Source organism: Strix uralensis, chromosome 7, assembly GCF_047716275.1.
Source record: "Strix uralensis isolate ZFMK-TIS-50842 chromosome 7, bStrUra1, whole genome shotgun sequence".
Classification (NCBI taxonomy): domain Eukaryota; kingdom Metazoa; phylum Chordata; class Aves; order Strigiformes; family Strigidae; genus Strix; species Strix uralensis.
This window is the reverse complement of record NC_133978.1, coordinates 14553386-14568849: the sequence shown is the minus strand read 5'-3', so window position 1 is coordinate 14568849 and position 15464 is coordinate 14553386. Positions and strand designations below refer to the sequence as shown.

Here is a 15464-nt window from a genome sequence, read left to right as displayed (position 1 = left end):
CCTTTAAAAGATGTGTTAGTGATAATTCCTATAGAAGTTGGCTTTCAAGGTACAGTGTAATGCTGATGGAGATAGGTACTAGGGCAGTTTTTGAGAATACTTCTTTTTTGTATTTACAGTATTAAATACAGTTCATGCTGCCATAAAAAAAAAAAAAAAAAAAAAAAAAAAACCACAAAAAACCACAAAAAAACCCCCAAAAAACCCCAGAAGTTGGACCATGTTATAAGAGCATTACTGTAAAAGGGATTCTGGATCTCTGCAGTACTGATGTCTGCACTATTAAGCAAACATGCTGGAGAAAGGTACTGTTGGCCTTGAAATAATCAGTTCTTTCAGTCTAAGATGATGTAATTGGTCTGTAGCGCAAAAAGTCTCTGCTTTTAACAGCTACTGTGTTTAAAGTTTAATGCGAGTACTCTTGGTTCCAGAAGGTGGGGCAGGGCGTAGAATCCACTCAACTGTGTTGGTGTAACACAGCCAACACAGTGTTAGGTTCTTTGTATAGTTTTCACTTAAAACCATGTTATTTTGTCTGGAGGTAGTCATTCTTGCAGTCTTTTAATTGTTTTCTTTTTATATTAAGTGTGCAGCTGCTTTTCCTTTGCTGTTTTAGATAGTTCTTATACTCTGGTAGATGGGGTTTTTTTAACATTACTGAAATAGCTGTTTATTTTTCTTAGTGTACTGCCTTTAATGACTGTAGACCTCCAGGAAAGCAAGAAGATTTAGGACCTTAGAACTGTACTTCATACTTCTGCCTGTGGTCACACCAGTATATTGATAATTGGCTTTGGAAATCAAATTAATTTCTTTTTCCTGTAAAGGCAGTCTCTTCAAGCATAGGGTTACAGGAACTATAGAAAAAGAAAAGTATTTTTATGCTGTAGCTCTTGTGAATGTGTTAGCAACTAGCCGTAGTGATATGTATCTCTGTCTTTTCAGACAGAAGTTGTGGGTTGTGTGGGTGTTCTGTGGTTTTGTATGTGCAAATATTAGACACTGGGCCAGCAAAAAAAAAAGGCTGTTTCTGAATATTAGCACCTTTTTTTTTCCTATTGTTCCAAAATTTAGAGGTGAGAAATGGAACCAGCCAGTAGTGGTACCTGCAGGTGCCTTGCCCTGCAACCCTGTGACTGGGCTCTAGCGTGCTACCTCTGTTGTCAGTTTGTGCATCCTTGTTTGATGGAAGTCCAGTTGGAAAGCTGATGCCTTTCTGATTAGAAAATACTGTTCCCTTAAGCTATCATAAACTGATGGATTCAAGTTTCATAGTGGATTTGGTGTGTCTGCTGAAGTAACAACAGTTCCTGTAACTGTCCTAAGAGCACAACTTAAGTTGGTCCTGGATTGGCTTTGCTCATTTAGAGGAACAGTTTTTTAAAGTCAGCTTGAGTTAAAACAAATAGTTTAGATTCTGTATCCTCTTCAATTGCTAATAGATTATTTTGTAATAAGTGATTTAGGACTAAGACTAGAGTCTTATGCAATTTGAAACAGGAAGCTGAGAAATTTGATGTGTGGATTTTTTTTGGTAGAGAGAAAACATGATACTGCGTTAGTTACTACATAACCATCATGTTTTATGTTTAATACAGATTTTGCTTTTGTTCCGACTTGCAAGAATTTTTTCTCAAAACTAATGCATATCTATCTACAAAAACGTATCCACAAAACTGTGCCACAAACACAAGCTAAACTAGAAACAAGCATTTTTATTCCAGAAGTGTTCTAGCTTCCTACCTTAACGGGCTAAATTTTCATGTGGGTATATGTTTGGTTCTGGGAATTATTTCAGCTTTTTTTTCTTAGACTTGCAAAGTACCAGACTAAACCTTGAGCTATGTAATCTTTTGTGGTATGTAATTTCAGGTGTATTAGTAAATCTCTAGAGAATTTGGTGGCTGTTTAACCAAGTTTAGAATCTCTTTTCTTATAGACAGTTTTACCTCATGGCATCTCTTCATCTCCGCTGAATATGTCTGAAGTTCTTTCCCAGCATTTACATTGCCTCTGATGCCCAGTCAGTGAAATATTACTGTTTTGATTTGTAAAAATATCAAGAATTTTTTTTAATGTATTTTAGGCTTTACCTATATTGAAGTAACTTGTGACAACATAGACTAATGACAGGAATTTTAATCTGCCTATTTAAATTCGTTTATTTTGTAAATAGTAATTTCAGAAATAAACTTTTCTGGAAAAGTACGCTTAATTACTCAATAATACATAGTAGTCTGAATCTACTGATTCTTACTACTCTAGCACCGGATAGGCCAAAAAACTTCAAAATACATGCTGATGAATGCAAACTTTCTTGTTGCTGCTCTGTTTTTTTGCTCTGTGCCCTAAATTTAACTGTTCATGCTCAGCCACTGCAGTCTCTACATGAAGATATTCTGACTTCTACCAGTGATGCAAGGAAGTTGTATCCACAGTAGGGAGCAACCTGTTCAAGTGTCACTCAGACTGATGTAATTTTTTTATTGTTGCAAGACAAAGTAATAATCCAAATCTGTTTTGGCATTGTGATTGAGCAGAGCGGCCACAGCCACATCATGACTATTGGCAGGCTTTGAGCAGTAACACCAAGTAAAAACACAAGATTTGCAAGTGTGCATTACAACTACAAAGATACTGTCTGAAAGCTTCAAATTCCTTTTTACAAGGCTCAACTGACTTGCTCTGCTGATGAAGAGAAAACCAGCAAGTTTCTCAGCTCTGTAGGACTTGGTTTGCCGCATTGTTACCATTTCTGCTTTGCTGCAACCCAGAAGGAAACTTCCAGAATTCTAATTTTAACAGAACAAAAATCTGACCTTAAAGTCTTGTTCTGCAGTTGCTGTTTGAAAAACACTTTGAAGTTTTTTTCCATAATATTTCCATTAGATCTAAGCATATGAGAAACAGGACTATGCTATTCCCCTTGGATGAAGAGTATCCCTAGAGAGGGTAAAAGTTGCAATATTAGATATTTTCACAAACAATGAACCTAATTGCTGAATTGGGCATTCTAAGATAGTCCTGGATTAAAAATAGATTACTTTGAGATCAGTGTTTGATAATATTGAGAAACAGAGGATAAGTAAGATGGGAAGAGCACAATAGTATTACCTCTGTCCATCCCCTTTCTTCAGAAGCCTGTGACATTAAGTCTTGAATAATGAATTAAAACTCACTGAGGAGCCTTCAAGGACATCTATACTTTACTATCAACATAACCAGTTTATATGGGTTGCATTTATCAGTGTAATGGGTTTATTTTATCAAGAGATTAAAAGCTTTTCCATTGGATAGACATTTAAAATTAACCTTTGGAAAATAGAAGCATTAGCATATTTTCAGAAGTTAATTATGAATTAGCTAATCTCTAATAAAGGTCTTGTTACTGAATGTCTACCAGAATTTGAGTGCTGCTGTTTGGGTCCGTTTCTCTTCTGTGTTTCCAGTTGGAACTGGGCAAAGGCCAGAAACTATCTTTAGGTCTGAATCTCAAGGGAAGACTCCCCACCCATCCTTGGCGTGAAAAAACTGTTTATCCCAATGCTGCAAGCTCAAAGTCAAAACTCTTCCAGAGTCCTTGCCATCAGTGTAGATTGTGTCATGCAGATACTCCCCTTAGTATGTCCTGCATAAGACCAGAAACTGGCCAGTGTCCTGGGAACTTCAAAGGAGAATTTTAATGCACACAAAAAAAAGCACATATGTGTTGAATTCCATAGACCAAACACTTCCTTGGTAGCTTTCTTGGTAATTGTAAAACAAGAAATAGTATTCAAGGCAATAGATGAGCAGCTTTTTGGCTTTGTTAGTAATTGATCCCCAGTATTTCTAGATTTAATTTGTTTGGTAAGAAACAGAACTTCTGCAAAGGGAGTAAGCTTCAAGGACCAGGAATAACAGCTGTTAAATTATTTCTGCTGCTTTTTACCACTTTGCTTATAGAACTCTACTTTGGATGGCAGCCAGTGTATGCTAGTTGGAAGGTGAGATAGCGGGTTTTATTACATGAGTCAGTCCCAAGTGTTAAAAACCTGAACACACTAAGAAGTAAAACAGATGTGGGTTCTTTTTCTAACTGTTCTCAATTCTGGCTTCTGTATATAGAATCTTTAATACCATAAAAGTATTCAAATTAGCAGATTACCTATGGAGGTTAGCTCATAGCAAGGAGAATAACTTGATGAGCACACACATACTATTTAAAAGCGTGGCACTGGTAGGATGTTGAGATTCAAAAGTCTGGAACCTTATATTCAGTCTGGAACCTTACATTCCAGCAATTGATCATTGGCAAGGCACTACTCAAATTCAGATTTGAATGTTAAGGTCTTCATGAAGTTACAGCAGCATGTTTATTTTTTTTAAAGTTAGTTGCATCTAGAAATTTTTATTCTGCACTACAGCCTTCTGTTGTAGGTCAACATCTATTGGCAACTGTGACATGCTTTTTAGAAACTTCATTTACATTGTAAACGGTATTTTCATCTGTAAACAGCTATTAGTAGAGAAAGGACTATAATATACAATACTGAATTAATTTATGCAGGAGTACCGGTGCAAAGTATTTGCTGTACACTGCATGAGAGCATGGTGTGCAAACATGGTGGTGCATCAGCTGCTCCAACAACCAAGAAGCTATTTACAAGCTACAGCGCTACAAAGGGTTAGAGTGGAAAAGGATTGAGAAGGATTTAAGATCTTTTTCTGCTTCTGACAGTCAACACTGAACTTTTATTGTTTGCAATGCACTTTTCAGTACTTGTAATTAATACTGATTTGAAACTGTCATGCTTTTCCTGAGCATTAAAATGTGGTGCATATTTTACACAGCTCTGTGTTCACAAAGGAATAAATGTGGATTTCTATCTCTTAAATGAGTGCATTGCAAAACTTTTTGTTCAAAGGGTAAAAAGTATTTAAGTTGAAAGGTTAGATTCAGTCATCATTAACTTTCAGTGTGATGGCACCAGCTTTTTCTGGTACACCCTATCTCCCACAGACTCTGTGGTCGTCACCCACATTTTCTATTGGGTCTGCCAGTGCACCCTCGCCTGCAAGAAAGAGTGCACTATAGAGCTGAATATTGGAGGGGAATAGGGAGCTTGCTGTAAAAGAGAGGTTTTGGGCAGATATAGGACAGGAGCAGAAGGAACATCAATGAATGAAACCAGATTTGGTTTGGGGAGGGAATTAGGTAGGTTTAGGGAAAGGAAGGACTCTTTGCCAAGGAAGCCTGCAATATAGAGGGAAGAAGTTGAGGCAAGGTGATGTATGCATTCCTTTGCTTCTTGTATTGAATGAGAAGGTAATGGAAGGAAGGGAACATGGAGGAATTATTTCTAATTCCTGAGATAAACAAACCCAAGCTGCTCTAAGTTTGAGGACTGCGCCCTTCATGTACCCTAACCCTTCTTGATTTCAGTTGCAAAAAAGACAGTAGCAACAAAAAGGACAACCCTTTGTGTCGCCAGAACAGTTCCATCTATCCTGTGCCCTGCCACCTTCTTTCTGGATGGGAATCTGGGAGAGGATTTCAGCTGCTCTGGAGGCTGGCTTGCAGGAGAAGCAGTTCAGGCCTGCCAGGTGAATGGAAATGCACTAGTTGCATGGTGTAAAGGCAGCTGTGTCCATCACAGTTGGGGATATGCAGCTATTCATAACTTTCTCAGTGGCCTGTGTGGCCAGCTCAACTGAAAGTTGTTTGGTTCATAGTGTAGCTTAAGTTTCTTCTCTATAATATACCTTTTCCTTGTGGCTGAGAGAGGAGAGCAGAGATAGGATGAATGTAAGGCCATTCTGTTGGAGGATTTTTCCTGTCATCACTCCTTACTCTCAGGTTAGTATAGATACAGAATTAAGAATGGAGAGCTCAGTTCGGTCAAAGCCACAGATGAGTCTTGGTCTTTTTGTGGTATAAAATTAGAGACACTGTTGGCTTAACTTGTGTTCTTGATGGTCCTTAAATGGAAGGACCATGTTCTGAATGGGATGGATTTTCCTGTCCATTAGGAGTAAAATATCTCTAAATAGGTAATCCTGTTTATAGAGGACTGGCATTGTTTTATCAAACTGTTACAGCTATGTAGAAAAGTACTTCTGCCTACATCCTTAGAGGACCATGGCTATAGTAAAACACCACTGTCTTTACTGGATAGAAATCACTGTAGCTAGTCATCAGCAGTGAAAACAATTTTAAAGCATTCCAGCATTTATCACACAATTTACTTATTTTTTTTTTTTTAGATATCACATTTCAGATTTTGCAGGCTTTGTCAAGCGAGTTACTGTGTCATTTGTTCTGCCCACAGCTTGTGTTGTGTTGATTGCTGGTCAGATGATCTCAGCTTTTACTGTGGACTAGCTCAGGGGAAGATCCTTGGTGAAGGGCTTAAGAACAGGCAATATTAGATTTCAGCCATCCTTTTCCATAGCAAATAGTTGAATTCCCTTTTTGTTGGGAAGACCCAGCTAATACTGCCCAAGAAGTTGATGTAGCACCATAAAACTTGTCATCTCTAAGAAGCGGGGGAAGCTGGAGTTTGTGTGGGATTTTTTTTCAGATCTGGTCTAAGAAGGTAGGAGGGTGATTGTGCTTGGTGATGGTTTGTGGATTTTTTTATTTGTTTTTAGGAAGAACCCAGACACTTTGACCCCAAAGCTTTATTTTTATCTTCTTTATAGTTCTTAGGGAAAACAGTGTTTCTGAAATACAATTGCTGGGATCTTTGACTTTACAAATTACTTGTGTGACTTATTCTTCAGGTTACTATCGTACAGAAAGAGATAAGGGGACACAGTATGAGCTGTTTTATAAGAAGATGGATGGCATGGAATACAGGCATGTCACCTTGTTCCGACCTTTTGGACCCCTCATGAAAGTGAAGAGTGAAACGGTCGATATTTCTAGATCAATCATTAACATTATTGTCCCTCTTGCTGGAAGAACTGAGGCATTTGCACAATTTATGCAAAACTTTAGGTAGGTGCATGAGATTATGTAGCGAGCTATATCATTGATTTTCAGTATTTTGTTTCCGTTTTGAAATGAATTTCTGTTCTGGTGGATTTGCAGTAGAACTAATGATTCCAACATTGTGTGCAACTGCCTTGAGATGTTTGTAATTGAATCTATTGTATGGAGAAAACATTCCTTCTAAGAGGATTTAAGAGATTCTCAAATTGTACCAAAACCCCTTTTAGACCAAATGCCAGGGTCCTTGTCAACCTGGATGCAGATGGTCTTGAACATCATTTTTGTATTTACATCAGCTTTTGAGCTCCTGATTATAAAATAAGGTGTTGGAATAAGACACACGGTATTGGAACCTTCTGATTCAAATGGGAAATATGGGGAAAGAAGAGGAAAAACATCTTTCCTTGTTTTCTTTAGAAGCTAGTTGAAGTCTGACCAGAATACTTAAATCTGCTAATGCAATAGCTTTCAAGTACCTGAAGCTTCTGTTGTGTTGCAAGTAATTGTTAATATCAGCTTATCTTTGTGCTTGTAGGGATGTGTGTATTCATCAGGATAAGCGTGTTCACCTCACAGTGGTGTATTTTGGACAGGATGGGCTATCAGAAGTAAAAAGCATCCTGGAATCTGTTGCTAGGTAAGTGTGCTGATCCAATGTCAGTCAATACAAACAATATTGATTGGCATTTAAAATGACTTTTAAAAAGAAAGAAATAATAAAAAGAATAAGTTTATGGTCCATTACAGGTTACAGGAAAAGTAAGGTTTATTTACAGTACACTATGGTTGGCATGTTACAGCTTAAGTTGCAAAAGTCTCCTGAAGACTACTAAAAATCAAGTTATAGACCAAAAAAGGCTAACAGATCTTCACTTTGTTCTCTGCAAGCATTGCACTCTGTAGTGTCTCTGAAGTAGACACTTAACTTTGCTTGAAGATATTCCCCAGGTGTATTTCCAATCTCCCTTTGCTGCTCCTTCCCTCTTCTGCAATGAGTACAGGCATGTGTGTTACTGGTATGAAAGAGCAAGGAGAAGCAAACTGACTGGGTCAGAGTGGCATCACCACACAGATGGCCTCTTGCCTCATTGGTTTGGTGATGCCAGGACTCTGGCTTTCCATTTGCCCTCCTCTCTGATGTAGTGAAGATAGAGAAATTGCTTTATTAGTCAGGACTTCTTAGATTGTGGGGACAAATTTTAGATGGCATTGTAATTTCAGAGAATTCTTTAATTCACATCAGTTGCCAAAAGGACTTTTTAATCTGTCTGATTAAATGCAAAGTGAAGTAAGACTGAGGTCCACCTTTTTACAGTGTCTAAACTCTGATACTTAAAATAGACAACTAAGTGGAACAGTTACTTTTTTTCTCATCCTGATGATATAACTGTTTTTTTAAAAATTTCCGGAATGAAACTACTGTAAAATGCTGAAAAAGTATAAATGACTGTTCTGCCACACACACAGATATATTTTGGGTTTGGCTCTGTTTTTCTTCTAGAGAAACTAACTTCCACAATTACACGCTTGTCTCTCTGACTGAGGAATTTAACCGAGGCCGAGGACTTGACATGGGTGCCAGAGCCTGGGAAAAGGGCGAGGTCCTGATGTTCTTCTGTGATGTTGATGTTTATTTCACAGCCGAGTTCCTCAACAGTTGTCGCTTAAATGCTGAGCCTGGTATGTTCCTTTACAGTTGCTGTAACCAAGTCTTGTCGTCTTGTTTGGCTTAGTTACCTGTGCTGAGCTTATAGAAAACTAACTTGAGTGGTGGACCTTTTTCAATGCCATGCACCTAGGAAAATGAAAACTACTCTGCGCACAAAAGACTGAGAAATAACTTCTGCCTTAGGGTAGCTTGCTTTAAGAACACGTCTTATTTTATACAATAAGTACAATTTTCACATTTTCTTAAGATGTGGCTGTCTAAAAGAAAGCTGGACAGTTTACTTGCTTTAACAATTAGACTGCATGTAAATTTATATAACAAAGCTCAATGTAGCACTTATGGTAGAAGATGATTTTTGTTATACTGAAATCTCGAACAAGTTTGGTTTATGTCTTCTCACACTTGTATGGCCAAGACACATCACATGAACAGTTTTCAGTAGAGCTACACAATGTGCTTCTTACAGAGAATGAGCTAATGTTCCACATTTACATCCCAAGCTCTAAAATTTTCTGACCATTTTTCTCAGTCTGTATGAAGCTTGCTTGTTCTACAAGCTTCTGCCAAGACGGATAAAGCTTTCTTGAGTTAACAAGTGTGCTAGTTAAGACCTTCTCCTGTCAAACATGTGTTTTGGGTTCTTTTTTTTAATGCTTACTCTTGTTCCAGATTTGTTGCAGCCAGAAACCATTTTCTCCAAATGTCAATTTGGAATGAATAGATACTTTTACTTCTTATAATAAACAGTCAAGAAATTCTGCTATAAGCCAGATATTTGGATTCTGTTCCTTGCTTTTTCTTTCATTTCTGTCTGTCTCTGCACTTCATGAAACAAGTTGTATAAATAATTGGAAAAACTTTGGAGAGGAGCGTCTTGTGAGCTTTCACAAGGAAGGGAGTTTGAGAGACTGCTTGACAGTTCATACTGACAGTTCGTCACCTTTGCTTCAAGCGAGATCTGAAAATGCTTCTCATGTTCAACGTTCATGCTCAAATCAGGGTACTGAGTATTCTCATGGGCTGTCATCAATACCTTTGCAGCACTGATGATGCAAGGGATCCTTGAAAAATATTTGTCTGGCTTCTGTAATAGGCATAGAACTGGTGTCACAGCAGAATCAGGATAATCATGATGCTTAATGCTCTTGCAGGACATCCTGGGATGTACACACTTTTAAATGCTGTGGAAAGAGGCAAGCTCATAAAATTCCAGCTATGCAAGATGTTACTTGGAGTTGATTATTTTTTAGCATTGCTGCATACTATTATTGCAGGGATTTTTCACTGTCATCTCATGATACTGTGATACATAATATTTTATATGTATATAAGTAGGTATGACTGTATATAAATGTATACCTCTAGAGTATATGCAAGTATGTGTACATATTTTTTTTTTTAATCCTGTGGGCTCTGCCCCACTAGATGTTATGGGCTACCTAAATGGGAAATCCTAGCAGTTAGACCTTATATTTATTTGTTTTTACTAGCTGGCTAATAGCTAATATTTTACATAAAGAGAATATTTCTGGTTTTCTCTTGCCTTCAGAAGGTATGCCCACAGTGAGTAACAACTACCTTTTGGCTTCCAGGGAAAAAGGTTTTTTATCCTGTGGTATTCAGCCTTTATAATCCTGCTATTGTCTATGCCAACCAAGATATAGCACCCCCTGTGGAGCAACAATTGGTAAGCAGAGTGATTTATTCTGGATAGAATTAGTTGTGCTTTGTATTAAAACAAAATTAAGTGTAACTTAATAGTCTGTTTGAAATCTCTTATGACCTTTGACAGTGTGTATCTAAACACTATTCTCCAGTATGGGCAAAGGACTTGGAAGAAAAGGTTATCGAACAGTGCAAAACTCATTCTTAGATAAACTTGGAGTTCTACCTAGATTTAAAAAAAAAAAAAAAAGGCTGTTAGTCAAATGAAGTTGGTAGTTCTCATCTATTGCTTAAATCTGGCGTGGAAAGCCAGTATTTTAGGATAGTGGCATAACATGGCAGCAACTTTTGTCTTATGTTCCAGCAAACGAAGAAGTGGTGAAAAGAAAAAAACTATGAACAGTGCTTGATAAGCTTCCCTCAGTATCGACTCTCTCTGTTAACTACCAAATGGTAGTTGCAGAAAGTGTGCCATGTAACTCGAGGTGGGCTAAGATGTTCAGTCAGTTGCTGGTTTTGTGCTGTGGACAGCTCTACTCTCTTTACCTTTGTCATCCAACATCTGCCAGAACTGTTACACTGCTGATTACATCTTGCTTTTCAAATGAGAAACACTGCTTCTAGGGAAGCTTGTAGTCAAAATAATAAACAAACCCCACAAACATTCAAGAGAACAGGTTTAAGGATAATTTGGGTTTCAGCAGAAAGAAGGAAGTACTGTGTTTCTGGGTCTGTGTTGCCTGAAGATTGAATGGCCATGGTCAATATCTCTTTAAAGAGACTGCATAAATGAAATTGGGTTTTGCAGCTGGGACTTCTGAGGTAGGTTTAGAGGACAGAAAGGAGAGTGCAACACAGCCTTACTAAATGGAAAATAACCCTCACCCCCTACGTTGTTTGCAAGGATCCTATTGAAAGTAGGAGGGAAGCTTTTGCATATGGTCTTAGGTAGTCACAGCTGAGAGGGGAGTGAAGCTCCTGCCTGACAACTCTGCTGTTTACTTTTTTGAATCAAACAACTTTATGGTTGCTGACTTCAATCGCAAAATTTACTTTTCTTGTCATATCAGAATGTGGCCTTAGAAACCAGGTAGGAATTAGAGTATCAGGAACAGATGATTTGGCAATAGACTACCAACAATTTACTGCTTAGTGTGAACAGATATATAGAAAATAGAGGTGGTGTGTCAGAAAGGTAAACATGGAAACTGCAATGAGAGTAAGTATTTGGAACTGGATGGCAAAGAACAGCAGGTGAAGTGAACAGCAGGTAATTAGGAAGCCCACATCTGTGCATGACCCAGAAATACTAGAAGTGTTATATGCTGTATCCTGCACTGAGCAAATGATTGGAAGAGCTTAACTTTCTACAAAAGCAAGTGCAGTGTACCTCCTTTGATGTATTTTGCATTTCAAAATGATACTGTTTTAAAATTGCAGGTACACAAGAAGGATTCTGGTTTCTGGCGGGATTTTGGCTTTGGGATGACTTGTCAATATCGGACAGACTTTCTGACTGTTGGTAAGATGAAACTGTAAAAACAAAATATTTGTGTGTTTAAAAATTTATTCTCTGTTCTTATCTAATGACAGGAAAGTAATTCATTTATTTCTTATTTTCCCAACCCCAGCAGTCAGACTTGCTTGACAAGTTTGACCAATGAGATAAATTAGTTTTTCTAGATATTGATGTCCCATCTGATGAGTGTTTAAGTCACAATATTTTTTAGTAACAACACTTCACTCTAGAACTTCTACAAATCTTTCTTTTTTTGTACTTTGTGACTGTCTGAAGAAAATTAATCAAGTTTAAGAAACACGTCCCTCAAGTAAACCACTAACATAGAGAAGAAGCATTAAAATTCTTTCTTTTAAATAACCTTGAGTAGTTGAATATAGTTGTTCGAGGCTTTAGAAATATGCTTTGGCACCCTCTTGTGGCATGCTGCTAAAACTGAGATCAGCTTGGCATGCTTAAATTTGGAAGACTATTGAAGTTAGTCTGCCAGAAAGTGTAATGATATAGCCCAGTGTGCTGTTCAATGGCTTGAATGCAGGCTGATTTCTCATAGCAGTCATATTGCCATGTATATGGTATATGCTAAATGAAGGCTTTGTAATTCTAGAGTTTTGAAATTGTGCATGAGTCGGTCGATTTTCATTATGGTCCTGGAAAGGCAAGAGAACTTAAAATGGTGGAACCAAGTTCCTTCCCTTAATCCAGCTTTTTGAGTTGTGACCTATGGAGTAATTGCTGGCATTTTTAGAGAGGGCTTTTCATACGGTGCATGACTGCTTCATTTCCCAGCTGCTAAAATCTATTATGATTGCTAAAAATAACCCAAAAGCATAGCCAGTGAGGTTTGCCTACAGTTTTACACAGCTGTTGCATGAGATGTCATGCATAATGTGATTTGGAGACACTGTTCTAAGAGACTTTCTGAAGCCAGCAGTGCATGATCCTGTGTCCTGGGCAGTTTCCACCGCAAAGGATGTGGTATGCTTGAAGGTCCTCTCCGTCAATTTGGCATGCTTTGGCATGGAGAACTTAGTTAATTGCTCCAGGATTTCTGGTGTCGTACCAGATTTGATAATATGTTACACAAGGACTGTTGCTCTTTTTGCCTTACATCTAGCCTGTGTGCCAAAATAATGTTTTCTGATATTGTTTTTATAGGGGGTTTTGACTTGGAAGTGAAAGGCTGGGGTGGTGAGGATGTTCATCTTTACAGAAAGTACTTGCATGGTGACCTTATTGTGATCAGGACACCGGTCCCTGGTCTCTTTCACCTCTGGCATGAGAAACACTGTGCTGACGAACTCACTCCAGAGCAGTATCGCATGTGTATCCAGTCCAAAGCCATGAATGAGGCCTCTCACTCGCACCTTGGGATGCTGGTCTTCAGGGAGGAGATCGAGACTCACCTCCGTAAGCAGGCTTACAGGACTAACAGCGAAGCAGTGGGTTAAATGTCACCCCTGTGACATTTGATAACTTCAAATTCACAATGAACCAGCATCATTTTACAGCCTTAATTCAGCTTAAAAATGCAGTGCCTCTCTTTTTCAGTGAAGAAGAGTTTAGAGGGATTTTGGTTCTTGTATTTGTTTTCTGAGTAATTCTTTGACTGATATGCTATTACCTACATATCTTGTAAGTTCAAGCACCTCAAATAAATTGGAAAGCGTATGTAGTTCAAGGAAAGTGTCTGTAGTGTCGATTGGAAAAATCAGTGGAATGTACAACTCAACACTTTTCCACATGGTACATTTCAATTCTTATATTTGCATTATTTTAAGAATTAAATTAAATAACCTTTTGTGTTGTCTTGAGTATTTTCAGTCTGTTTGGCTCACTGCACTGTGACTTTAGAAGGATACTATACTTACACTCCGTTGTAGAAACAAGAGAAAGGTGTGAAAAAGAATCTCACTGGTAAAGGTATACAGGACATGCCGACTGGTACACCAACTGTTCAGGTTGCTGATTTCACAGCAAAGGCTTGGTGCCACATTTGCTTCATCCTTGCTTGCCACATTCACATGGTTGAATACAGAATAATTTGTGTGAAAGGGGGGGAATGAAAATCTAAGTGGAATTTTAGAGCATATAAATGTAATTTCACACTGCCAAAGAGACACCACCTTATCTTGGTGATGGATCAGACAATTTGGGAATTTTCCAGTTGGGCGTTTCTGGGTCTGGTCTTTTCCCACAGTAGATGTCACATCACAGACTCCCTTCTATAAACTGAACTATGTTATTAAACTCATTTGTTTAAAAATTTTTGGCCACACTCTTCCTTACTCAAAGCCCTTGCCTGTATATCTCTTCCTTTAAGTTGAGGAACCATCTTTTCATTCCCATAAAAATTTATTAGAGGCCCATTTGCTATTATGCCAATATTGTCCTTTTGCTTTCTTTTTCTTTCTGGCATTTTCCTGACATGTTTTTGGAAGGCAGTCATATACTCTTAGCTGTTTCAAGTGACTGAAAAAGCAAGTGCTCTTACAGTCTTTCTTCATACAATGCTCTCCATTCCACTGATTATCCTAGTAGCCTTATTCTTCACTTTTTCAGTTTGAGGGGGTTTTAGGTTTTGGTTTGGTGTTTTTTTTGGTTTTTCTGGGTTTTTTTTAATCTGGGGTTTTTTTGTGTGTGTATTTGGTTTTTTGAGCATGCATAAGCAGAATTATCCTGTGGTCTCATTAGTGCCTTGTACAATGGCACTACTACATTGCTACTTCCCTTTTGGGTATTTTGGGATGCATAAACAGATTAAATGCAGGCAGGTCATTTTTCTCCATGTTGTCTTATATGCTACCATATGGCATGCCTCTCTTTTAATAATTTCTTTATAGAATGAATGCTGAGAATGCTAATTCAGTGGTTAAACCATTTGCATGGTCTCCACTGAATTTAGAAATTGGTTGAAAACCCTTCTCAAACCAGGTAATTAAGATCTGATTATGAATTCAGTTTGCTTCAAGAATTCTGAAGGCAACTAAAGATTTAAATGCTTGATTTCTAAATAGCAGATATGCTGTGCAAATAGTTCTGGGCACTGATCCTTTTTATATGTATATAAAATTTGCCTTTATGTAACTTATTGTGGAGAAGAGTGTACTGTATTGTACTTAGAGTGAAGAGAATGCATTGCAAGACTTCTTGCAGTTGAGATTCTCAATATAATAAATGGAATTTCTGCATTTTATAAATTGTTTTAAGCTGTTTCTTTGAAATAAGTTTTTACAAGGCAGATGACACGCCAGATGCAAGTAATAGTATTCGCAGTGAGAAGTTCAACCAGCTCATTTTTGCATCTCAAGTGAATATCTACCCAGATGAGATACGAAAGTGCAGAGTTAGTTCCCCAGACAACTTAAACTTATACTAGATGTTATTGAACTTTAAGATAGCTTGGTGGTTCCTAACAAAAATGGTAAGGTACCAGTGAGGAAAAGATTAAATACATAGGCATGATGATTTGGGGTAACATATAAGTGGGACCTTCTGCTGAGGCTCCAACCCTTAAGACTTCAGCTGCTACTGCTGTCCTGGCTCTGCTGCACAAGAATAAGCATCTAAAATGCCTCTCACTGACACCACCACTGCTTGGCATGCCCCGGAATGGATACTGTGGTAATGCAGAG

The 15464-nt window shown here is 37.9% G+C and overlaps 1 protein-coding gene across 1 annotated transcript in view; it reads left to right on the top strand.

Moving 5' to 3' along the window:
* The window catches only part of CSGALNACT2 (chondroitin sulfate N-acetylgalactosaminyltransferase 2), a 34354-nt gene extending 19325 nt beyond the window's left edge, over window positions 1–15029 (top strand). The window contains exons 3-8 of the mRNA XM_074874506.1: window positions 6766–6982; window positions 7512–7613; window positions 8478–8656; window positions 10238–10332; window positions 11751–11832; window positions 12988–15029. Coding sequence (XP_074730607.1) covers window positions 6766–6982; window positions 7512–7613; window positions 8478–8656; window positions 10238–10332; window positions 11751–11832; window positions 12988–13280 — 968 coding nt within the window. The 3' untranslated portion in view covers window positions 13281–15029. The remainder of the gene's footprint in view (window positions 1–6765; window positions 6983–7511; window positions 7614–8477; window positions 8657–10237; window positions 10333–11750; window positions 11833–12987) is intronic.
* The last annotated feature ends 435 nt before the right edge of the window (window positions 15030–15464 follow it).